At 39.8% G+C, this 25,328-nt stretch overlaps 2 protein-coding genes across 2 annotated transcripts; one reads left to right on the top strand and one right to left on the bottom strand.

Annotated features, from left to right (window-relative positions):
• The first annotated feature begins 4,096 nt into the window (after nucleotides 1-4,096).
• On the top strand, nucleotides 4,097-8,243 carry fgg (fibrinogen gamma chain). Its single transcript, XM_052137318.1, has 9 exons — nucleotides 4,097-4,207; nucleotides 4,301-4,357; nucleotides 4,458-4,641; nucleotides 4,885-4,969; nucleotides 5,067-5,197; nucleotides 5,304-5,437; nucleotides 5,561-5,745; nucleotides 5,904-6,181; nucleotides 7,593-8,243. The coding sequence occupies exons 1-9, from the start codon at nucleotides 4,148-4,150 to the stop codon at nucleotides 7,775-7,777; spliced, it is 1,299 nt and encodes a 432-aa protein (XP_051993278.1). The 5' UTR covers nucleotides 4,097-4,147; the 3' UTR covers nucleotides 7,778-8,243.
• Nucleotides 8,131-22,237, bottom strand: plrg1 (pleiotropic regulator 1). Its single transcript, XM_052137307.1, has 15 exons — nucleotides 22,131-22,237; nucleotides 21,636-21,742; nucleotides 20,523-20,659; nucleotides 20,178-20,231; nucleotides 18,215-18,308; nucleotides 17,933-18,023; nucleotides 17,636-17,734; nucleotides 17,356-17,448; nucleotides 15,765-15,914; nucleotides 14,306-14,407; nucleotides 14,120-14,222; nucleotides 13,911-14,019; nucleotides 13,445-13,584; nucleotides 13,004-13,197; nucleotides 8,131-9,834 (listed from the first exon to the last, which is right to left on the bottom strand). Exons 1-15 carry the CDS (start codon nucleotides 22,137-22,139, stop codon nucleotides 9,775-9,777), a joined length of 1,542 nt encoding a protein of 513 aa, XP_051993267.1. The 5' UTR covers nucleotides 22,140-22,237; the 3' UTR covers nucleotides 8,131-9,774.
• Between the last annotated feature and the right edge of the window lie 3,091 nt (nucleotides 22,238-25,328).

Raw genomic sequence — 25,328 nt, 5'->3', positions numbered from 1 at the left:
GGACAGGAGCATCAAGCTCCTGCTGTACGCAGACGACCTGGTGCTGCTGTCACCCACTGCACAGGGACTACAGCAGCACCTGGACCTGCTGCAGAACTACTGCCAGAACTGGGCCCTGGCAGTCAACCTCACAAAGACCAACATTATGGTCTTTCAGAAAAAGCCCAGATGTCAGGAACACAGATACCAGTTCAGTCTAGGCAGCACCGGCCTAGAGCACACGATGCAGTACACTTACCTCGGCCTGGTCATCACTGCATCGGGGAGTTTCAGTGTGGCAGTGAATGCTCTAAGACATAAAGCTCGAACAGCTCTATATGCAATTAAGAAGAAATTCCAAAACACTGAATTACCGATTCCAAACTGGTGTAAAATCTTTGATAGTGTAATTCAGCCCATAGCGCTGTATGGAAGTGAGGTTTGGGGTCCACTCAGTGATCAGAACTACACTAGATGGGACAGACATCCAACAGAAGCCCTACACACAGAGTTCTGCAAAATGATTCTAAAACTACAAAGGAAAACACCCAATAATGCATGCAGGGCAGAATTAGGCCGATTCCCATTGATTGTTAATATGCAAAAAAGATCCCTCAAATTCTGGATGCATCTAAAATCAAGTCCCACAGAAACGCTACATTTTAAAGCACTACAAACCCAAGAACTGAACCCCGAAAAGAGTCTCCTCAGTCAGCTGGTCCTGAGACTCACTAACCCGACTAACTCTAACCAGTCTCAGACCAGCACTGCTTCTCACACACACATCAGAATAAACCAAATTATCAAACAGTCTAAAAATACATATCTGGAACATTGGGATCAGGAAACTAAAACACAAAGTAAATTACAATTCTATCGAACTTTGAAATCAAATTATGAATTGGCAGAATATCTCCAGAGTGTGAGAGACACAAAGCAGAGACGGATCCTGAGCAAGTACAGGCTGAGTGAACACAGTCTCGCCATCGAGACCGGCAGACACAGAAAGAGCTGGTTACCCCGAGAGCAAAGGGTGTGTGTTCAGTGTAGGACAGGAGAGATCGAGACAGAGACACACTTCCTCCTTCACTGTCACAAATACAGCTCAGTCAGAGAACTCTACTTCAACAAACTCACTGACTTAATACAGGACTTTACAGCCATGACTGAAATAGATCAGATAAAGACCTTACTAGGAGAGGGACAGACAGCAGCACTGGCTGCCAGATACGTGTGTGTGTGCCACAGCCTGAGAGAGAGCAGGTGAATGTATGTGTGTGTGTGTGTGTGTGTGTGTGTGTGTGTGTGTCTGACCTCAGTGTGTTTCCCTACTGTCCACCACAGTGACCCTCAGTAATGTATGTGTGTGTGTATGTATATATGTGTGTTAAAACACTGTGGTATCGAATGTTCACAGATATTGTAATCTGTTACACTGTTAATTTGTACAATGAATTTAATTTGTACATTTAAATTTAAGTTATATACTTTATTATTTTGATGTCTTTATAATTATTCTATGTGTTCCAAGCTTTGGCAATATTGTAATATGTACAGTCATGCCAATAAAGCATTCTGAATTGAATTGAATTGATAGATAGGCAGACAGACAGATAGATGATAGATAGATAGACAGACAGATGATAGACAGACAGACGATAGATAGAAAGACAGACAGGCAGACCGACAGACAGATGATAGATAGATAGACAGACAGATGATAGACAGACAGATAGATGATAGACAGACAGATGGCAGACAGACAGACAGGTGATAGATAGATAGATAGATAGATAGATAGATAGATAGATAGATAGATAGATAGATAGATAGATAGATAGACAGACAAACAGACAGACAATAGATAGAAAGACAGACAGGCAGACCAACAGACAGATGATAGATAGAAAGACAGACAGATGATAGACAGACAGATAGATGATAGATAGATAGACAGACAGATGATAGACAGACAGACAGAGGATAGATAGATAGACAGATAGATGAAAGATAGGCAGACAGACAGATAGATGATAGATAGATAGACAGACAGACGATAGACAGACAGACAGACGATAGATAGATAGATAGATAGACAGATAGACAGATAGATGATAGATAGGCAGACAGACAGATGATAGACAGACAGATAGATGATAGACAGACAGACAGACACAGACAGATAGATAGACAGACAGACACATAGACAGATAGATAGACAGACAGATGATAGATAGACAGACAGACAGATAATAGATAGAAAGACAGAGAGACAGACAGATAATAGATAGACAGACAGACAGATGATAGATAGACAGACAGAGAGACAGACAGATGATAGAGAGACAGACAGATGATAGAGAGACAGACAGATGATAGACAGACAGACAGACAGACAGAGAGAGACAGACAGATGATAGACAGACAGACAGAGTGAGAGACAGACAGATGATAGACAGACTGACAGACAGAGAGAGAGACAGACAGACAGACAGACAGAGAGAGAGACAGACAGATGATAGAGAGACAGACAGATGATAGACAGACAGACAGACAGAGAGAGACAGACAGATGATAGACAGACAGACAGACAGACAGAGTGAGAGACAGACAGATGATAGACAGACTGACAGACAGAGAGAGAGACAGACAGACAGACAGACGAGAGAGAGACAGACAGATGATAGACAGACAGACAGAGAGACAGACAGATGATAGATAGACAGACAGACAGAGTGAGAGACAGACAGATGATAGACAGACAGACAGAGAGAGACAGACAGATGATAGACAGACAGACAGACAGAGAGAGACAGACAGATGATAGACAGACAGACAGAGTGAGAGACAGACAGATGATAGACAGACAGACAGACAGACAGAGAGAGACAGACAGATGATAGACAGACAGACAGACAGAGAGAGAGACAGACAGATGATAGACAGACAGACAGACAGAGAGAGAGATAGACAGACAGACAGACAGACAGAGTGTGAGACAGACAGATGATAGACAGACAGACAGACAGAGAGAGAGAGACAGACAGATGATAGACAGACAGACAGACAGATGATAGACAGACAGACAGACAGACAGACAGAGAGAGAGACAGACAGATGATAGATAGACAGACAGACAGACAGCTGATTGTGACTCATTGAAGGTAAACAAAACAACCCCAATCTGAACTGATAAATGAAGTAGATTTTGAGTTGTTTCTCAACAAAACTTGTGATCTCCCTTCTGAAGACCTGCGATACGACACACAAGCTGCATGAATTAATTTCATGATACGTTTGGGTACTTTTTAACTTTTAAACTGAATATAATTATAAAGAAGTGTCTGTTATATTCACACAACAATGAATAACATAATCAGAGGTAATGTGGGTGTTCCAGAGGAACAAACTTACCAGTTCACATAGTTTGAGGCTTTTTTTTATGTAATTTTTTATAAATTATTTTATAACTGTTGTTTGCATTCTGCTTCTTTCAATCTGTTTATATATATATATATAATTTGAAAAGCTATCTATCTGCACTATGTATAAGAATACATTCATACATTTATATTTGATTGTTATAGCCTTATTTAATTTACAGAGTAACATTGGGCAACACGTGGAATAACATGTATTTTCAATAAAAGCTAGGACACAAAATTTGGCTCAGTTAATGTTCAATTTCAACATATACAAATACATTTTTTGTGCTTGTTAACATTAGTTAATATAAACTAACATGAACTAACAATGAACAATTGTCATTTTATTTATGAACATTAACAAAGATTCATTAATGCTGTAAAAATATGCTGCTAATTGTTTGTCCGTGAACCGTATTGTAAATTTATTATCAAAAACATTGTTATTTGCAACCCAGATTTAATCCTCAAGGACTTCCAGTTATGAAATTCTCACGTTCTTGATGTCTCTGTTTGTGTATTACCATGTTCCTTTGATGTTTGGAACATTTTCTAAACTCAAAAGCATTGCCGGTCAGTACTGTGAGTCAGGCAGTGAGTAAGAGAGGGTTAGTGCAAGCTCTTATTTGCATAGTGAACCGTTATCTCTATCTCCGATGAGGACCTTGATCCGATAAATACCCCTCACAAGTCAACAGTCATTCACACTTCCAAAGACACATCACACAGACTGCAGGACCAGTATGGCTCCGTTCATGCGTGTAGCTTCTTCCATCCTGCTGATTTCTACATTAGCGTCAGCTGTAAGATTGTACAGCCTTTAACTGTCACTGTAACAGCAGGTTTGTTATTATGCTTTTTGGATAATTGTCTTTTCTCCCTTTGTTCATCTTTAGCAATTAGGAAGGTACAACTCACCAGCACAAGACACATGTACCCCAGACATTGAGTTTGTAAGTATGCATGCAATAATATATGTATTTCTGCTATTGTATTTACAATGGAAAGAGTCACTGATTTAACTGTGCTCGCCCTCCATTCCCTCTTCCTCAGGGGACATACTGCCCAACCACATGTGGAGTCGCTGATTACCTACATAAATACAAGCCTGCCGTTAACAAACAGCTGGACGAAATGGAACAGGATTTAAAGGAAATTGCCAACCTTACCAAAGGAGCGAAGGACAAAGTGGTCTATCTGAAAGACTCGGAAACACAAGCACAAAAACAAGCACCAGGTAGCGCAAGTGATTATGCATCGAGGTGTTACACTGGTGTTCGGTCAGACTTCATATACATTGTAGATGTTAGTCCTGGATTATTGCTGGTTTCTCTTCTTTGAAAGGTCGCACAGGACAGATCCGCAGCACTAATGCGTCATTTTGAGTGTGTTTATAAGTTGGTTTGGCCTGTAACATCTATGTGTGTCCGTGTGAAATTGTACTTGATTTCCACAATTTTAATCTTCGTCTTTTTCTCAGATACGTTCATCAAGAAATCCTCAAACATGCTGGATGATATACTGCGATTTGAGAAGAGCATTCTCGCCCAGGAAGATCAAATATAGTGAGCACTCCTTATCTTAATATTTGACCGGTTTGATATCTCCATGTCATATCAGTTCTGTCGTCTTTTATCTGTTGCGTTTTGTTCCTCTCCTCAGTCAACTGCAGTCCAGCCTACAGAGTAATGAGAAAAGAATAACCGATCTGAAGCAGATGTCCCTCCAGCTGGACCAGATGTGCAGCGAGCCCTGCAAAGACACTGTGGAGATCCAGACAATCACAGGGAAAGGTAAAACCCGTGCTAGATGTTCAATCATTTGGAAGCATCTTCACGGTGACTGGTGATTACACAAGAGTAGTCAGCTGAAGTAAACACATGTGTACTCTTTCCACAGATTGTCAGGACGTTGCAAACAAAGGTGGTAAGGTCAGTGGACTCTACTATGTGAAGCCAGCCAGGGCTCTCGAGTCATTTCTGGTCTACTGTGAGATAGACAGCTTTGGACGTGGATGGACGGTTCTTCAGAGGGTATGTGAGGCACAAAACAAATGTACAGTGACCAAAAATGTGAACCTAACCGATGCATTGCTCAGACTCAGAATGGGTGTCTTTATTGACTTCATTGATCAATCAGAATGACTCTGTTTTCAGAGGCGGGATGGCAGTGTTGACTTCAACAGAAACTGGGTTCAGTATAAGGAAGGCTTTGGGTATCTCTCACCAGACGATAAAACAGAGTTCTGGCTGGGGAATGAGAAGATGCATCTGTTGTCTGTTCAGTCCAACGTGCCTTACGTGCTGAGGATCGAGATGGTCGATTGGGAAGGCAACAAGAAGTAATGTTCCAGCCAAGTATCATTGCATGATCTGTTCGATTAAATCAAACATGTTGCTAAACATTAGGCTACACAGCGATCAGAAGTCATAGAACCTGTTTTCAAAAGTGTGTGTCACAAATGAAGGCAAACGTGTCTTGTAAAACGTTCTTTCGCAGGTTTGCCGATTATTCCACATTCAAAATTGGACCAGAGGTCGATTCATACCGTTTGACGTATGCATATTACTCTGGTGGAGATGCCGGTGATGCTTTCGATGGTGTTGACTTTGGTGTTGATCCCAGTGACAAATTCTACACATCTCACAACGGCATGCAGTTCAGCACACCTGACAAAGACAACGACAAGTTCCACGATCACTGTGCCTTACAGGAGGGCTCTGGCTGGTGGATGAACCGCTGCCATGCTGCTCATCTCAACGGAAAATACTACAGCGGTAAACACATACACCCTTCACATGAGCCGTGTTCCATACATTAAAGGGACAGTTCACCCTATAAAGGAATTTTCTCTCATCATTTACTCACCCTCATGCCATCCCAGATGTGTATGACTGACTTTCTTCTGCAGAACACAAATGAAGATGTATAGAATATTTCAGCTCTGTCGGTTCATACAATGCAAGTGAATGGTGACCCAAAAAGCACACAAAGGTAGCATAAAAGTAATCCATATGACTCCAGTGGTTTAATCCATGTCTTCAGAAGCGATATGATAGGTGTAGAAAATTATCAATAATTTTTTTAACTATAAATCTCCACTTTCACTTTCACATTCTTCTCATTTGATTTATTTGGCAATTGCCATTCTTTGTGGATATCGCCACCTACTAGTCAGGACTGGTCAGAGGTGGAGATTTACAGTAAAATAGGAGTTACTAAATACTAATATGTTGCATAAACATAGCCATTAACTTAAGACTGCATCTAACAATTAGTTTGACTAGCTAAAGACGCCATAGAAAGCCTGTTGCATAAAACAAGCTCACAGTTGTCTTTAGCAAAACAGTCTAATTTGCATTGCATTGTGGGGAAAATAAGACACTGAACAGCTTAAAAAAAATGGCCGACAGTGGACACTCAATACATTTTTTATTTGCTGAGAATATTTGCTTATTAGAGGACTACAATGCTTCAAAATGTATTTTAATAAACACATTTAGTGATTTAACCCAAATAATTAAAAACACAACATTTTGTTCCCATTTTTGAAGTCAAAGTCTCAACTCGCGCCCCTTTCAGCCCCCACTGGCTCAGCTGAATGTAAACAAAGGTTAGCCTGAGGTGTGCTGTCTTACATTTTGGTCTTTAATTAGACTGAAAAAATTAAGACCAACATTTTAGACGACTAACTAGTAAGACTAGTCTAAAACAGTTTTATGCAACCGGCCCCTGTTTCTCACGCACACCTATCATAGCACTTCTGAAGACATGGATTAGGAATTACATTTGTGCTGCCTTTATGTGGTTTTTGGAGATTCAAATTCTAGTCACCATTTGCTTGCATTGTATGGACCAACAGTGCCGAGATATTCTTCTAAAAATCTTAATATGTGTTCTGGTGACAAAAGAAAGTCACACACATCTGTGATGGCATGAGGGTGAGTAAATGATGAGAGAATTCTCATCTTTGGGTGCACTGTCCCTTTAAATCATATGGGATGGTAAGATACAGCCTACTCTTTTACTATTGATGGCAATGGCAAATCACTGTTGAAAGTAGTACCCAAGTACACCTTTAAGACAAGACAGCTTTGTAAAGTCACTATTGACTCAAAATCTTACATTCACAATTTTTGTCGAGACGATGCATGAGTGATTCTCTTTGCTGTCATTTGTTTTCCACAGGTGGCAAGTACACAGAGAAGGACTCCCAGTATGGATATGACAATGGATTAATCTGGGCCACATGGCACAGTCGCTGGTATTCTCTGAAGGAGACCACCATGAAGATCATTCCCATCAACAGAATCAGTGCTGGGGGGCAGCACACTGGTGTCAAGCAGTTTGAAGGATTGGAAGGGCCTTTTTAAAGACCAAACCAATGCAAACCCTTGATTCTGAGCTATTATTATTTTGTTGTTGTGAAGCTTAAGTAGAAATACATGGGCATGCATTGTAAGCGCGTGTAAACCTCTGTCTAATGGTGTCTGATTTTGTCATTTTCAATATGACAACCTTCAGCTAACAGTTTTCCATCTCTTCAAATGATGTCAATCTTTATACAGAAATCATGTCGTTAAATTTGATGTACTCATTTAATTGCAACTGGTCTAATGCATCACATATGACAACGTATTAATAGAAATCCCAACTTTTTTAAATGAAATGTATTCTGAAGTCATTGTGTGATTACGGTAGGTGAGGTTAACATATGTACAGTGTATACGGTCTAACAAATGTACACAAATGGAACAGAACAAAAATGAATGTGCGAAAGCAAACTGTAAAAGCATTTAAGAGATTTGTAATTTTATTAAAAACTTTCCTTTCATAAAATTATTGATTGCTTATCCTTATTATTTCAGTGATTACAGTCAAGTAAAAGTGGGAAACATTATGACAAATTATTATTATTTTGCTGGCCATAAGAGATCTGCCTGATGAGATGTGAGGGTGGGAGTTTGTTTGTGTATGTTTGTTATTCAGGTCGTGTGGGGGTGTGTTGACCTCTGTGTACCAGTTGACCATGGTCAATAAGTCACTATTGCTCCTTTTGAACTGGACAGAGCACGGTCATGGGTTCAACTAGGCAGCACACCAAGCTCCCTGATGTTCCCTGATGAAAGAGGATTTCGTAATCTGTGCTGTGGCACATGAATCAGTAAATACTGAGTCAGCTATTTCAAAGCAGTTTTAGAGATATGGCTGTTGTACTACAGACCTTAAAAGAACAGTTCAACCCCCCCAAAAAACTCTCATTTACTCACCCTCATCTTGTTCTGAACCCATGTGCCTTTTTCCTTCTGTGGACCATACAAGGAAATCATTTAAAGGAACAGTTTACCAAAAAAAATTATTATTTTGCTCATCCTTACACCATCTCAAACTCAGTTTGTTCTGCAGAACACAAATATTGATGTCTCATAGGTTTATATCCATGCAATGCAAGTCCACAGGTTCAAAAAGGACATAAAGATGCCACAGAGGTAATTCATATGACTCAGAGTGGCTTAATCCATGTTTTTCTCCCCATTTTGGCATGCCCAATTCCCAATGCGCTCGAAGTCCCAGTGGTGGCGTAGTGAATCTCAGATGCCTCCGCGTCTGAGACCGCCAATCCGCGCATCTTATCACGTGGCATGTTGAGCGCGTTACCGCGGAGACGTAGAGCGTGTGGAGGCTTCCGTATTCGGCATCCACGTACAACTCGCCACACGCCCCATCAAGAGCGAGAACCACATTATAGCGACCATGAGGAGGTTACCCCATGTGACTCGGTACAATTTGGTTGCTAAGGAGACCTGGCTGGAGTCACTCAGCACGCCCTGGATTCAAACTCACGACTCCAGGGGATATTCATCATAAACCTGCACTATGCAGAGAACATTACATTACATGTATCAATAGAAACACATCAAATGTCTTAAAAAAAAAAACTTGGAGGAAATAATGCAAGTTTGAGACAACGTGAGAGTTTAAATGATGAGAGAATGATAGTTTTGGGTGAACTGTTCCTTTAATGAAGTCATTTTTCACTTTCAAATAAAATCAAACAATTAATGAAGTACATAAACAGCACTGAATGGTTGCTACGTCGATAACATCAAACCTTGTTTGTTCTTGCGTGTCACAACGACGTTGTGACATGATAACATGACATTTATTTGTCTACGACTACAAATGTTCCACTTTTTTAAATAGGCAGATTGAACCAACATGTAACCTCTTATGGCAAATCCTCTGACCATTTCACTTCAATCGTTGGAACTGCGGTTTATGTTTATGCTGTAAGCAGACAACAGCATGGCAATTTCCGGAAACAAAATGTTACACAATGAAGGGATCAAAACAAATGAAATACAAATATCTAAAATCTTTTTCTCTTCAGGATCTCAGGTTTCCAATTCACCGGGTGGGATTCTTCAGTCTGAAACAAATGCACAAAAAGAAAAGAACAATCAGTGAATAAAAAAAGCCCCAAACAAGTCAATCGTATTCATTACCGGCAGGTGGGACAGGGCATCATATGACCCAATGCACGTTTGGTGGCATAGCGACAGAACACTTCGGCTTTAAAAGAGTACACCCCAAAATATTGGCCAATTACATTAACTACAGCAGGGCTTAAACTTTTCAATGCCATTGACACCCAAATATGATGATAGCCTTGCGAGGGATTCCCCTTCCTAAAATATAAGAGGTAGCTTTATACTTTCATGCATAAAGACTAGGGTTGGAAACTTTCTATGGGAATTAATGGGAATAAAGGGGAAATTTGCTAAATTGCAGGTTAGCCTATAACAGTTGAACAAAACAAAAAAATCTTGTAGCAAAATCTTGGTCAAAACAACCAGATTTAATGCAAATTCAGCTGAATTCCTAATCTGCCCATTCCTCAATCACATGCACACATTACACAGCTTACAGCAGCAGGAGTATTGAAGCCACTCTACTGCACTCGAGCACAAGGACTGCATCCAGTCAAGTCAGTTTTCATGATCTTAATAGCGTAAATATATTTGATTATGGTATACTACATCAAAATGGGTTTATACAGTAGCTAGCAAGCCAGTAAATCAGATATGCTAAATGTAAGCTAGCTAACACCATTTCATTGACAATTTAAGATGCTAGCTATCATGGTGCTAGCTAGCTCAACTGTTTCATCTGCTAGCCAGTTAGTAGTGTAGGATATAGTTTGATTTAGCTGATTGAGGAGTGTTCATCAATTTAGCCTATTTCTATTCATTTATCCAGCATCAATTGTAAAATATTTTTACCATTCCAGAATATTCCAACTATTTAGCTAACTATTTATATATCTGTGCATGGCATTGCATTCCTGTTTTTTACAAGCTTTTTTTCTAATTTTATTCTACAGAACAACGCCACGTGCGCCATCTAATGTGCTGGTATATTTTGCGCCAATGTAGAAGGATAACCTCAGATAAGAATGCCACAAAGATGCAGCAGAATATTGCCAAGTGCCCAAAGTTTTTTCCAGTATTCCCAAAATTCCCCAGCTTAACTTCCCATGGAAAGTTTCCGCCCCTTTGCAACCCTAATAAAGATCCAATTTTACGGTGTGAGAAAAATAGTTCAAATATATATTTTTTATTACATAATGCCATATTATAAATATAAAATATTTGCGAAACGTAATAGTTGCCTATTAAATTATGATCTTACTATACTGTTTATGGTGCATATTTTTTAAAATCTTATTTTCTCTATTAATGCTTGTGTATACACCTGAAGAGAAACATTTTTACATACATTTGAGTGTATTAGTATAGCGGGTTCACAGTAAATACTGTTCCAAAGCAGCAAAGAATACAGCTTTGCAACCCCCAGTGAGCAAACTAAAGATGACAGCAAAAGCTTGAAAAAATTTAAAAATCACAAAACTATTTTTTATATACAGTGCATCCGGAAATTATTCACAGCGCTTCACTTTTTCCACATTTTGTTATGTTATAGCCTTATTCCAAAATGGATTAAATTCATTATTTTCCTCAAAATTCTACAAACAATACCCCATAATGACAATGTGAAAAACGTTTGGTTGAAATCTTTGCAAATTTATTAAAAATAAAAAACGAAAAGTATCACAAGTATTCACAGCCTTTGCTCAAAACTTTGTTGAAGCACCTTTAGCACCAATTACAGCCTCAAATCTTTTTGTGTATGATGCTACAAGCTTGGCACACCTATTTTTGGGCATTCTTCTTTGCAGGACCTCTCAAGCTCCATCAGGTTGGATGGGGAGGGTCAGTGGACAGCCATTTTCAGATCTCTCCAGAGATGTTCAATCGGGTTCAAGTCTGGGATCTGGCTGGGCCACTCAAGGACATTCACAGAGTTGTACCGTAGCCACTCCTTTGTTATCTTGGCTGTGTGTTTAGGGTCGCTGGCCTGTTGGAAGATGAACCTTCGCCCCAGTCTGAGGTCCAGAGCACTCTGGAGCAGGTTTTCATCAAGGATGTCTCTGTACATTGCTGCATTCATCTTTCCCTCAATCCTGACTAGTCTCCCAGTTCCAGATGATGAGCGGTGCCTGGTTTCCTCCAGACATGATGCTCGCCATTCAGGTCAAAGAGTTCAATCTTTTGTTTCTTATGGTCTGAAAGTCCTTCAGGTGCTTTTGGCAAACTCCAGGCGGGCTGTCATGCGCCTTTTACTGAGGAGTGGCTTCCGTCTGGCCACTCTACCATACAGGCCTGATTGGTGGAGTGCTGCAGAGATGGTTGTTCTTCTGGAAGGTTCTCCTCTCTCCACAGTGAAACGCTGGAGCTCTGTCAGAGTGACCATCAGGTTCTTGGTCACCTCCCTGACTAAGGTCCTTCTCCCCCGATCGCTCAGTTTGGCCGGGCGGCCAGCTCTAGGAAGAGTCCTGGTGGTTCCAAACTTCATTTATGGATGGAGGTCACTGTGCTCATTGGGACCTTCAATGCTGCAGAAATGTTTCTGTACCCTTCCCCAGATCTGTGCCTTGATACAATCCTGTCTCAGAGATCTACAGACAATTCCTTGGAGTTCATGTCTTGGTTTGTTCTCTGACATGCACTGTTAACTGTGGGACCTTATATAGACAGGTGTGTGCCTTCCCAAATAATGTCCAATCAACTGAATTTACCACAGGTGGACTCCAAACAAGTTGTAGAAACATCTCAAGGATGATCAGTGGAAACAGGAAGCACCTGAGCTAAATTTTGAGTGTCATGGCAAAGGCTGTGAATACTTATGTACATGTGATTTTTTCGGTTTTTAAGTTTTCAAGTTTCAACCAGTCTTTAAAAGCAGAATAAAACAGTAATTATGCCAAAAATAAAAAGATATATATACTATATATATATACACACACACATTTATCCCCACAGACCCCAGTTTAAAAACCCCTGAACTAGAACAAATCAAAGCAAAGCTTTTCTGAAAGCAAACCATCTATTCTAGAACACGCATGCGTTTAAACTGACTACGCACCTGATCCATCATAAACATTAACACTGTTTAACTTTGCTACAAATCCTTTGAGATGTCTTAATCCTTATTATTAGTTTTCCGTGAGCATTAGTAGTGAAATGAGAGTGTCTTACAGCTGTGTCGTCCTCTCTGTAGACCTTAATGGTTTTGTCAGCCTCCGCCGTTATGAGCCGACTCTCAGACTGATCGAACACGCACGCAAAGATCCCCGACTCGCTGTCCAGAGAACCGGGCTGCACCGCTGCATGAATCCTCTGGAAGTTATAGCCAGTCCTCCAATCCCACATGTGAATGGTGCCGTTATCAGCTGATATGAAAACGAACAGGACGGATGGGCAAGGGAAGATGCAAGAGTTGAGGCATTAGGGAGGACAGCAAAGACAGGGAATACAGGTATGATGTAAAGAATATAAATGACGAAATCTGGATCTAAAAGAGGGTCGGTCCAATGTACATCAGACGATAAAGGCCCAAATGCTTTATGAACAACTAGATATTACTGTACAACATTTAGAGCAGGACTGGCTGTCCTGTTGACAGAAAGAATATTTCACCTCCTGACACAAGTACTCCATCCGAATTGACAGCCAGTGTGTTGATGATGGCATTATGTCCTGAAAGATTCTGGATAAAGTTCCCATCAGGAAATTTCCACTGCTTAATGTTGTCTGGAGAGCCAGAAGCAAAGGTGTACCTGTTAATAAAAATAATACGTTTTTGAAACAGGGGAGTATTTTAACATTTACAGGTTATTGACCCCCCATTGACTTCCATTGTAAGCGTCTCAGTGGAACACACATTTGTGCTACTTTTGTAAAGAAAAGGAGGAACGAGTCGAAATACATTTTTGTGGCGATCATGTTTTGAATTATGACACAAATGCTGCCGATTGAACCTGGAATATTCCTTTAATTCAGGGAATGGGATGACTTTGATTAGTTTACTCTGTGTTTATTTTGTTTTTATTATACTGAAAGACTGCTTGATTATTTCTGAAATTAATTTTGTATAGTAACATACTGTCTGGGATGGAGCACCAATGCTCTGACAGATTTCTTGTGGTTTGTAAGCGTGGCTCTCGTCTTCCCAGCGATCAGATCCCAGAGTCTAATAGTGCTGTCATGACTGCCTGAAAAGGGAATGTAAAGCATGTGAACAAAAACACAGAAAACACGAGTCTTGAATATTCCTGCAGATCTAATGGCAGTCAAAATGAAATGGCTACTTACCAGTAATCACCTGTGGCTCGGCACCTTGACATTTGACAGTAGCCACGGTGTTAGTGTGTCCCGAGAGGGTGTGGACATTTGCTTTGGTCCTGATATCCCAAACCTACAACACACAGACAATATACATTTACTATTTTTGTACAGCAGATCATCACCATTAAATGTTGAGGTGTCCAGATAGCTCACCCTCGCCGTGGCGTCTCTACTGCAGGTCACGAGGACATCAATAGTTGGGTGAAGGTCAAGGTCATAAACTGCACTTAGATGACCGTGATAGTGTCTTATAACCTGAAGACAACACAAAACATGTCCATTAGAGCTGCCTTCATAACCAGAGCAATGCAACATCATTCATTTTATATATGTACACAGAAAGATGGCTTCGACGACACATTGAATAATAATCTCCGTATTTACTCTGCACAACTTAAAGGGACAGTTCACCTAAAAATTACAATTCTCTCATCATTTATTCACCCTCATGTCATCCCAGATGTGTATGACTTTCTTTCTTTGCCAGAACACAAATTAAGATTTTTATAAGTATATTTCAGCCCTGTAGGTCCATACAATGCAAGTGAATGGGTGCCAACATTTTGAAGCCCCAAAAAGCACATAACCACAGCATAAAAGTAATCTATAAAACTCCAGTGGTTTAATCCATGTCTTCTGAAGTAATATGATAGGTGTGGGAGGGAAACAGATCAATATTTAAATAGTTTTGTTTTTGTTGATTTGCATTCTTCGTGCATATCGCCCCCTACTGGGCAGGGAGGAGCATTTATGGTTAAAATGGACTTAAATATTGATCCGTTCTCCCCACATCTATCATATCACTTCTGAAGACATGGATTAAACCACTGGAGTCATTTGGCTTACTTTTATGATGCTTTTAGGTGGATTTTGGAGCTTCAAAATGTTGGCACCCATTCACTTGCATTGTATGGACCTACAGAGCAGAGATACTCTTCTAAAATTCAAATTGTGCAATAAAGTGATTTGATGTGAAATTTTCAGGGCCTGTATTCACAAAAAAAAAAATACATTTTAGGAGCAACTCTTAAAAATCACGGGTGTGTTACTCCTAATCTTAGGACTACATTTTTAATCTAAGAATAATTCATGGAGCATTTCAACGCTAAAATTACTCATAAACCTACAACAACTTAGAAGTTGTGCTGAGGACTCGTAAATCCCTGAGAGCAAATCACAGAAGATCCGAAGCATGACGGCTGTAGTCAATCCACGTAGAATAGAAAAATTTAATGGCATTGACCTTTTTATAATTGCAAGGGAATTCATTATTGTAAACGTAGTTACAACCCAATAACAACAGAGATAAAGGTTGACGACTCTGCACTCCCTGGCCACATGCCAAATGCAACGGTTTAGTGCGGATGAATTGGGAGAGTAAAATGCCCTCTCCAGACCCCACATCGTCTGTCAACATGTTTTTCAGCACTTTCAAAACCTGCGATTAACTATGAAGGTGTGTACTTGCATTACCATGAGGTGAGAGCAGAGCACATGCACTGGTATTGCAGAAACACTGTTCTCCTAATTATATCATCTCAGATTTAGTATCCCTTTGGTACCAAAGTACTGGTACTTTTGGCATCCCTATTTTATAAAGAAGAGATTGTACCTTGTTATATTCCAGATCCCAGCATTTGACCTGTTTGTCCTCCCCGCATGAGAAGAGGTAAGGGCTGCGTGTGCTGACAGCCACCCCTCTCACTGTGCTGATGTGACCCGTCAGAGACAACTTCAGCTTACCGCTGGCAAGATCCCAGATCTGTCATTACAGAACAAACACTTAACACTAGCCATTCATTAATATTCAGTAGATATACACAGTTGAAGTCAGACGTTTACATACACTTAGGTTGAAGTCATTGAAACAAATTTTTTTAACAACTCCAAAGATTTTATATTAGCAAACTATAGTTTTGGCAAGTTATTTAGGACATCTACTTTGTGCTTGAATGAGTAATTTGTACAACAATTGTTACAGACCGATTGTTTCACTTTTAATTGACTATAATCACAATTCCAGTGGGTCAAAAGTTTACATACAGAACGTTACCTGTGCCTTTAAGCAGCTTGGAAAATTCCAGAGTGGTTCATGTTGGGAGCAATTTCCAAAAGCCTGAATGTACCAAGTTCATCTGTACAAACAATAGTACACAAGTGTGACCAAGCAGCCATCATATCACTCAGGAAGGAGACGCATTCTGTCTCCTAGAGATGATCGTAGTTTGGTGTGAAAAGTGCAAATCAATCCCAGAACAACAGCAAAGGACCTTGTGAAGATGCTGGAGGAAACAGGTAGACGAGTATCTAGATCCACAGCAAAACGAGTCCTATATCGACATCACCTGAAAGGCTGCTCAGCAAGGAAGAAGCCGCTGCTCCAAAACCACCATAAAAAAAGCCAGACTACAGTTTGCAAGTGCACATGGGGACAAAGATCTTACTTTTGGAGAAATGTCCTGTGGTCTGATGAAAGAAGAATTGAACTGTTTGGCCAAAATGACCATCGTTATGTTTGGAGGAAAAAGGGTGAAGCGTGCAAGCTGAAGAACACCATCCCAACCGTGAAGCATGGGGGTGCAGTATCATGTTGTTGGGGTGCTTTGCTGCAGGAGGGACTGGTGCACTTCACTAAATATATGATGAAATCATGAGGAAGGAAAATTATGTGGATATATTGAAGCAACATCTCAAGACATCAGACAGGAAGTTAAAACTCGGTCGCAAATGGGTCTTCCAAATGGACAATGACCCCAAGCACACCTCCATGTGCGAGCAAGGAGGCCTCAAACCTGACTCAGTTACACCAGTTCTGTCTGGAGCAATGGACCAAAATTCCAGCAACTTCTTGTGAGATGCTTGTGGAAGGCTCCCCAAAACGTTTTGGCAATGAAACCAAAAACTAAGAAAGTGTATGTAAACGTCTGACCCACTGGGAATGTGATGAAAGAAATTAAAGCTGAAATAAATAATTCTCTCGACTATTATTCTGACATTTCTCATTCTTAAAATAAAGTAGTGATCCTAACTGACCTAAAACTGGGAATGTTTTCTATGATTAAATGTCAGGAATTGTGAAAAACTGAGTTGTATTTATCTAAGGCGTATGTAAACTTCTGACTTCAAAAGTATAAATTAAGAAACAGTGGCTGTAGCATTGTACTGAATGGAAACAATCACTTATCTGAAATCGCACAGCTTACTTTTATAGTTCTGTCTCCTGATCCAGTCACAAACCACTGGTTCCCAGGCTCCACTGCTATAGACCTGACCCATCCCAGATGCCCACTGATGACCTGAGAGACACAAGGAGAACTGCATAATGAACTGGAACCATTTTCCAATCAAACACCACGATTATAAACTTGGGATGTAGCACTGAGCATTTATCATATCAGTGACATTAGTCTTTAAAAAGGGTGCCAACACTCGTGCTTTTCCAACAAACAACATAACAGACAATACAGTGACAAGAGCGCTCACTCTATAAAGTTTCCATGGTGGATGCCATTGAGGTTTGGGCATTGTAGGAGCCTTTCTAGCCACTAGTGAAGAATTCTTGGTGCCTCCTTCCATAAGAGACTGCAAGAGATGATGAAATGAATTCAACAAATTGCACATAACTTAATCAGCAACCATCTACATACTGAGCTTCAAAATCAGTGGTGGAATTTGTGAAGTATAAAACATGCATGGGGTTTAGTTAATCGTAGCCCATTCTGGCACCACTCTGGAACTGACAAGAGTTAAAATGGAGTTGAGCTGATGGAAGGTGCTCACCAGTGCGTGCTGTGGAGGATGAGATCTCTCTGCACCTCCTGCATGTCTGTGGATATCTCCCACACTGGCAGCAGTTCGACTGGCATCCTGCCTACACAGCAGAGAATAATACACGTCATTTCGAATATAAAAATCTACACCCAACACATTCCATCTTGAATGACCGGTTACAATAGGAACTGAAACGGTCTTTTGTTTTTCTTCTTTTTTATATATCTAAATCATAGTAAAGTGGAAATGAGAGATCTGAAGTGACCAACACATGTTTGTGTAGTTTGTTACCTTGCTTGTGAGGGAGGAAGAGCCAGAGTCATGGAATGAATGCCAGCTTCACTGGGCATCTTCTGCATCTGTGTGTCTGCAGTGAGGGCCACTCCTAATGACATTACAGAGAAACATTATTACAACCTCTGAAGAACATGTGATTCATTGCATTTAATTTAAATGTTCAGCATCGAGGTTTTTCAGCTGAAGAGCAGCATAGTGCTACTGTCAATAAAAGCAGGGCAGGGTTTGTCCAAAAATTGCAAGTATGACAGAAAGTGAGCGTCAGAGACAGTGTAGAACAGTTTTGGAAGCATCAAAGGTTGAAAATCAAAAACTAATGAGTAACGTTCACATTGAATGACATTATGTTCTAGCAAAGCTAGATTATATTTATTAAAAAAAAAATAACATTCCATGCAAATATATAAATGATATTTCTGGCACATTCACATACAATATCTTCCTTAAAAATACACACACTCTCTCTCTCTCTCACTCACTCACTCACTCACTCACTCACTCACTCACTCTCACTCACTCTCACTCACTCTCACTCACTCTCACTCACTCTCACTCACTCTCACTCACTCACTCTCACTCACTCTCACTCACTCTCACTCACTCTCTCTCACAGCAGCATAGTACTTCTGTCAATAAAAGCAGGGCTTGTCCAAAAATTGGACTCACTCTCACACACAATATATTCATACGATTGTCTAATCAGGCAATCTTGTGGCAGCAGTGCAGTGCATAAAATCATGCAGATATGGGTCAGGAGCTTCAGTTAATGTTCACATCAACCACCAGAATGGGGAAAAAATTTAATCTAAGAGCACTTTTTCACTGCACGTTATGGTCCGACTCTACTCTACATTTGTGAGCTTGCATTTCCTCTGCAGTTTAGTGCCGGCTCAACGTGGGCGGGATTATAGGCTGATCGTCATAGTTGCGCCGCCTCTACTGCTGTGACATCATCTTGAACGCGACACAAATATCACTGACCATAAACAATAACACGACCGCTAGCTGTTAGCTAGCTCATTGTGCTGCATAAAGCAGCTGTTCATGGTGATTTTACACAAGTGTAACAGTTAAATTGGTCTGGTTGTTTAAGAAGCTTTCCAGTAGCTGCTCAACTAAATAAAGTTAAGCTTTCTAGCAGAGTACAGAGTTAACATAACAAAACGTACCATCCCCCATCATGGACTCCAGCCGTGGCTGAGTCCAGGGCACTCTCCCTCCCATTGCTCGCCGGTCTAGATGGGGTCCATTTGGTCGAACCACTTCCACTTTTCCTTGATGGTTCTGTAGTCACTTTTAAGTTTTGTTTTTAAGAAAGTCGTGTGAACAAATGATACTGCTATCGCTGTTGCTAACTTTAAAACTAGTGGGTTGATGTCCCGTGTCGCAAATCCAGTGACGCTGGTAGTGACGATTCTATCCGACCAATCAGTGATCTGCAGGATTTTGACGTCACATTTAGTATCGGCTCGGCTCGCTTGGAACCTCGACCGAGGTGATACTAAAAAAAAGTATCAGGTACTATCCACAGTGGAAAACCCCCAAAAAGCGTGTGGAGTCGAGTCGTACCGTGCAGTGGAAAAGCCCCATAAGTGATTTGGACCGTGACATGATTGTTGGTGCCAGATGGGCTGCTTTGATTATTTCTGTAACTGCATCTCTAGACTGGTTTCAGCTGACAGAAAGTCTATGGTGATTAAGATAAACGCTCTGTACAATTGTGGTGAGCAGAATAGCATCTCAGAATGCACAACATGTCAAACCTTGAGGCAGATGGGCTACAACAGCAGAAGAACATGTCGGCACTTAATTCGAACTATAGTGTTAGCAAATACTGTATATTTAGTGTGTGTGTGGGGGGCAAGTAAAAATCTGAACTACTGGCCTGACTGGGCAAGCAGAAAAAAATCCTTAACGTTGAGCTCTTAAAGGACTGTAAAGGCCATCTGAGTCTTACCTGGAGCAGATGGGTAGAGATGAGTTCCTGTCACCAGGTAATCTGAACTATTGTCTGCAGGAATAAAGGCAAACAATTACAGGCGTGAAAAAGCAATAAACTGATGTGTTAAGTTTGCGACTGTCTTCACATATTAGTTTTGATGTTGCTCATGTTCCAAGCTGAGCTCAATAGCATGACATTTTTTATTACTTTCTACTAGTGATTTCACTATTAGTCTTTGAGCAGGTTAATCACTTCTAAGATATATATATTTTCACACACACACGCGCATGCACAGAGAGTATATAATTTAAACATGACTTTGGTTTGTTTCAGATCAGCTATATAAATAAACAGACGCACCAGACAGTGGGTATCCCAGCTGGCCATATGGATCAGAAGTTTGGAGTTGCCCTTTGTCTCTGCCCTCCTTCAACACGGGCATGTGTAACACAGGCCCGTATTCTGTCCTCATCTTCACTGCCATCTTCACCTTGTGGCTAAGTGGCATGCAAAGTATGAAAAGTGTTAATTGACTTGTCATTTAGCAGATTCTTTTTAATGATTGTGACTTACAAGATGCTTATTACAGGTTCAGGCTCCCCTGGATATCCCTGAGGTTAAGTGTCTTTATCAATCACTTAAATACATACAGTGATAGCACATATACAGTTAAAGACACAAGTTTACATACACTTAGGTTGAAGTCATTATAACTCATTTTTTAATCATTCCACAGTCGTTTAGGACATCTACTTTATGCATAACATGAGTAATTCTTCCAATAATTGTTTACGGACCGATTGGGTCACTTTTAATTGACTATATCAAAATTCCAGTCAAATGTTTACATATAGAACGTTAACTGTGCCTTTAAGCAGCTTGGAAAATTCCAGAAAATTATGTCAAGGCAAGCCTTTAGATAATTCGCTTCTGATAGGAGGTGTACTGAACTGGAGGTGTACCTGTTGAAGCATTTTAAGGCCTATCTTCAAACTCAGTGCCTCTTTGCTTGACATCATGGGAAAATCAAAAATCAGTCAAGACCTCAGAAATGCTACCAAATACTAACAAAGTGTATGTAAACTTCTGACCCACTGGGAAAGTGATGAAATAAATAATTATTTTGACTATTATTCTGACATTTATCATTCTTAAAATAAAGTAGTGATCCTAACTGACCTAAAACAGAATGTTTTCTATGATTAAATGTCAGGAATTTTGAAAAACTGAGTTTAAATGTATTTGGCTAAAGTGTATGTAAACTTCTGACTTCAACTGTATCAATGTTGCTATGGTTTAACCATCCAGCCTTTCAGTGGCCTGTGGAATGTCCATTAGGAACACTTCACATCCAGGGTATAAAAAAAATCCAGTGAGGGTTGTTGGCTGCTTTATATTGCCATAATACCAGTTTCCAGAACATTAACACAGGTCCTGCTTGAATGAGACATAGCCAGCTGAATGTGAGTTTACCTCTTCTCATCCAGCGATATTGGTGTGGCACGATCCGACACAAACATATCATGAGTCCTCTTTAGAGAGCGAAACACAAGCGTGTGCACGGAGTGCTTCTGGACATCCTACAGAGAGAGAGAGAGAGACAGAGACAATTTAATAACTGCACTCCACCTGAAAAACTTCCTTTTATCCTCGGCGAAAAAGATGAATGTGCTAATATAGCCGCATGCTTTGTAGCATCCTGCCTACTAAGGGACAACCACAACGAAGGAATAAGCATTCGATACATTTATTATTGTACCTTACTTAATTCTTAATTGTATTTGTATTATTATTTGTCTTCTCATTACCTTTTTTCTATATTAATGCTTTGGCAATATTGCATGTAAACACAATCATACTACTAAAGTACTTTTAAAAAGAAATAAAGCATGGATCACTCATTCACTAACACATAAGACAGATTGTCCATCTGAAATAGGCGAAACATAAAGAAATATGCTGATTTACCTCGGTCATGTTTGTTTTTACTCCTTAAAACACGATCACAGTGATCAAACTAAACGGTAAAAACTTCACAAAACCCGACAAACGAAACAAGAACTAATGAACCGGACGTGAAAAACAAGACTTCCGGGTGCGTCGATCCGGGAGTACGTTACGTCAAAATGACGCGTAAGGGCCCTTACATAGTCAACGCATCGGTACGCGTACGCGTCTGAAAGGTATGGCTACGCGTCGCTACGCTTCGGCCGCCATTATGCGTCGATGCGTAGCCAAATGTGTCGTCCTAGTTTTTGATACGCGACGCACCGATGCACGCAATACTATGCGTTGTCGGTGGGGGCGACATTGCAAGTATTGTAAATTAATTCAAGTATATTATGTTTACAGAAGATTTGAATACAATGGCGGGCGAAGAGGAAAAATTATGCGAGCTTATACGCATACATCCGCATTTATATGACAGTTCGTCGCAATTACACTCCAATAAAATAGCGTTGGAAAATGCCTGGAGGAAGGTTGCAACCGCGATGGGAAAGACCGTAGATAAGGTGAAAACGTACTGGAAAAGTGCCCGTGACAGGTTTACTAGGGCGCACAAAAAGTGAATATTACGTGACCCGACTCTACTAATATCACCAGATTCTACTACCCCCTGTTGCGGGAGCGGTGTATTGCATTTCACGCATCGCCCGTGACGCGTGCGTCTGCTTGCGTCCACTGTTTAGACTATGAAAGGGAGCGCGTCGCTCGCGTCACTCGCGTTACTTGCTCGCGTTGCTCGCGTTGACTATGTAACGGCCCTAAAACCGGCTACTGAAATTCACTCAAAATAAATATAGTTTTTGTGTTATTGTGTGTGTATTTTGAATATTCTTGTTTTATTTGTATATTAATTGTAATTGTTGTCATTAGTAAAAAAATAAAGATGATAAGCCACCTTCCGCAATGTCGCTACCAAAGTCTCTTTTTTTGTTTTTAATTTTATTTTTATTAGCAGAACATAAAATACAACAGTATACAAATATATACAGAAAATACCAGAGTGTACAAAATGTTAATTCCTTAATCAAAAAGATAACCACGAAAAATACAACAAGTCTTTTTTTGCTGACAATATTCTCCAAACATGTGCTGTAGTTCTTGATCTCTTGGAGAAAATGAATTCAATGTACTACCAAAGTCAATTTTCAATTCAATTTAAAAAGTCTCTTTGGTCATCTTTGGTTCGCTCCCGCGCGGCTATTTGTCCGTCAACAAGCGGCATGACAGTTAAGCTCCCATCTACTGAATGAGGAAACACCGAAATCTCAAAAACGGTTGATCAAGATTACGATCAAAGAACATACTTCAAATCAGCAAAACAATCTGGCAACACTGGTATCATAAATCGTGTTTCTTTACCTCATATTATGCTGAAAAAACGCAATTGTACCAGCTTGTTTAGCTAATGCGCATGCGCGTTCTCGAGTTGATTGACAGGCGATGTCTCTGTCTAAACGGTGATAGGCTCTTTTAACTGTAAGGCGGGACTTCCTTTCTACATCCGTTGACCGTTTGCGTTCCAATTTCTCCCACTGATTTTAATAGAAGTGGCCCGTCTCTGCTAAACTCTCTCTCTGTCACTACTCCCCAATAATTATTAGGGGTTAGACTTTCTTCAAGTGTAACCATTGAAAAACTCCCCCATTAAACTCTCTAAATTAATTCAGCTTGTACTTTCTGAGTGGGGCTTTATTTATTTGTTTGGGACAGGTAGACGCTATATGTATTTATGTATATTTTACTTTTTTTATTTTATTTTTATTCCAGAAATCCAAGTATAATATTGATGTTAAAAGTTCTTTTTTACCCTCTGATACAGTCCTTCACTTATTTTGGTCTCACTAATTTACACAACGTCTTGGGGAAAGATTTTCACTACAATTATGTCTATAATTACATCTTTGTATCCTCTTTCTTGTTCTTTTTTCTCTTCTTTTCTTTTTGTGTCTAGAACATTTTCTATTTCTGTTGTACTTATTGTATTTGAACGTTTAAATATCCTGTTATGCACTAAACGGATCTGTAAATTGTTTATAATAAATTAATTGGTTTAAAAGCTAGTTTGAGAGAAACAACATGGACATGAAGTTTTTTTTTTTTTTTCAGAATCAACAATTTAGGTTAAATTTATATAAGGGAAAGTGTAGGCCTATATTTTAGCTGCTGTATCTGGTCATCATTTCAATTTGTTTTAAATCACCTTTTCTTGCAGTTCACTTTAATAGATATATGCATCAAAAGCCTGTTGAATCATATTTGACGCGCATTTTAACTTGATTTTTCTATTAAAATAATAATATAAAAAATTGTAACCAAGCACAAGTTGCTTTGATTCAGCAAATACTCATTTTGAAATATTTGTAACGATATAAATGTAATTGTTACTTTTACTTTATCTGAACCAACAGAGATTTCACAGTAAAAAGACATGTGCATTACAGCACAAAGAGAGCCATTTTGTAGACAGACAGACAGACAGACGGACAGATAGATAGATAGATTGATAGATAAATAGATATATATATCAACATTAATCAAATATTAAAGTTAAATTAAATATGATCAATATAACTACCATACTATAACATCAAATATATGTTTAATTAAATATGTGTAATATGTTGTCTTATTTGATCTCTACACGTGCTGAGCGCTGAACGCGTCACGTGACTCACGGTGCGCCTGGCCAAAGTCTCTCAAGCAAGTCAGTCCACTATCGGTCATCTCTGGAACAAAACTTATTTCCAGTCATGACAGTGCAGCTCCAGTCTGCTTGAACGGGGGCACACCAAAATCTCAAAAACAGTCGGTCAAAATGAAGATCAAAGAACATATTTCAAATCAGCAATAAAATCTGACAACACTGGAATCATAAATTGTGAATCCAAACCTCATATTGTGCCAAAAAAACTTATTTTTCCCCCCCTCCGTCTTGTATAGCTAACGCGCATGCGCATTCTAGAGTTGATTGACAGTCGATGTCTGTATCTAAAAGGTGATTGGCTCTTTTACCTGTAATGCGGGACTTCCTTTCTACATCCGTAGACATTTGGGCGTTCCACTTTCTTCCATTAATTTGAATAGAAGTGGTCCCGTCTCTGCTAAACACTCTCTGGCCTGGCAGAGTCACAGACAGGCGCTTATGCTGCACGTTCATTC

This window comes from Xyrauchen texanus, chromosome 11 (genome assembly GCF_025860055.1).
Source record: "Xyrauchen texanus isolate HMW12.3.18 chromosome 11, RBS_HiC_50CHRs, whole genome shotgun sequence".
NCBI classification, from domain to species: domain Eukaryota; kingdom Metazoa; phylum Chordata; class Actinopteri; order Cypriniformes; family Catostomidae; genus Xyrauchen; species Xyrauchen texanus.
This window is presented reverse-complemented; position numbering and strand designations above follow the sequence as displayed.

What these genes read in the sequence shown, in the direction of transcription:
- plrg1 (XM_052137307.1), bottom strand. An exon ending in ATATCGCTGGATGAGAAGAG is followed by an intron (nt 20,660 to 21,635) that starts GTAAACTCACAT and finishes CATGCCACTTAG; the next exon opens with CCACAAGGTGAAGATGGCAG. An exon ending in TCTCTACCCATCTGCTCCAG is followed by an intron (nt 18,309 to 20,177) that starts GTAAGACTCAGA and finishes TAATGTCATTAG; the next exon opens with GAGTGGCCCTCACTGCAGAC.
- fgg (XM_052137318.1), top strand. Translation starts at nt 4,148, where the DNA reads ATGGCTCCGTTCATGCGTGTAGCTTCTTCCATCCTGCTGATTTCTACA. An exon ending in GTACCCCAGACATTGAGTTT is followed by an intron (nt 4,358 to 4,457) that starts GTAAGTATGCAT and finishes CCTCTTCCTCAG; the next exon opens with GGGACATACTGCCCAACCAC. An exon ending in GATGGACGGTTCTTCAGAGG is followed by an intron (nt 5,438 to 5,560) that starts GTATGTGAGGCA and finishes CTCTGTTTTCAG; the next exon opens with AGGCGGGATGGCAGTGTTGA.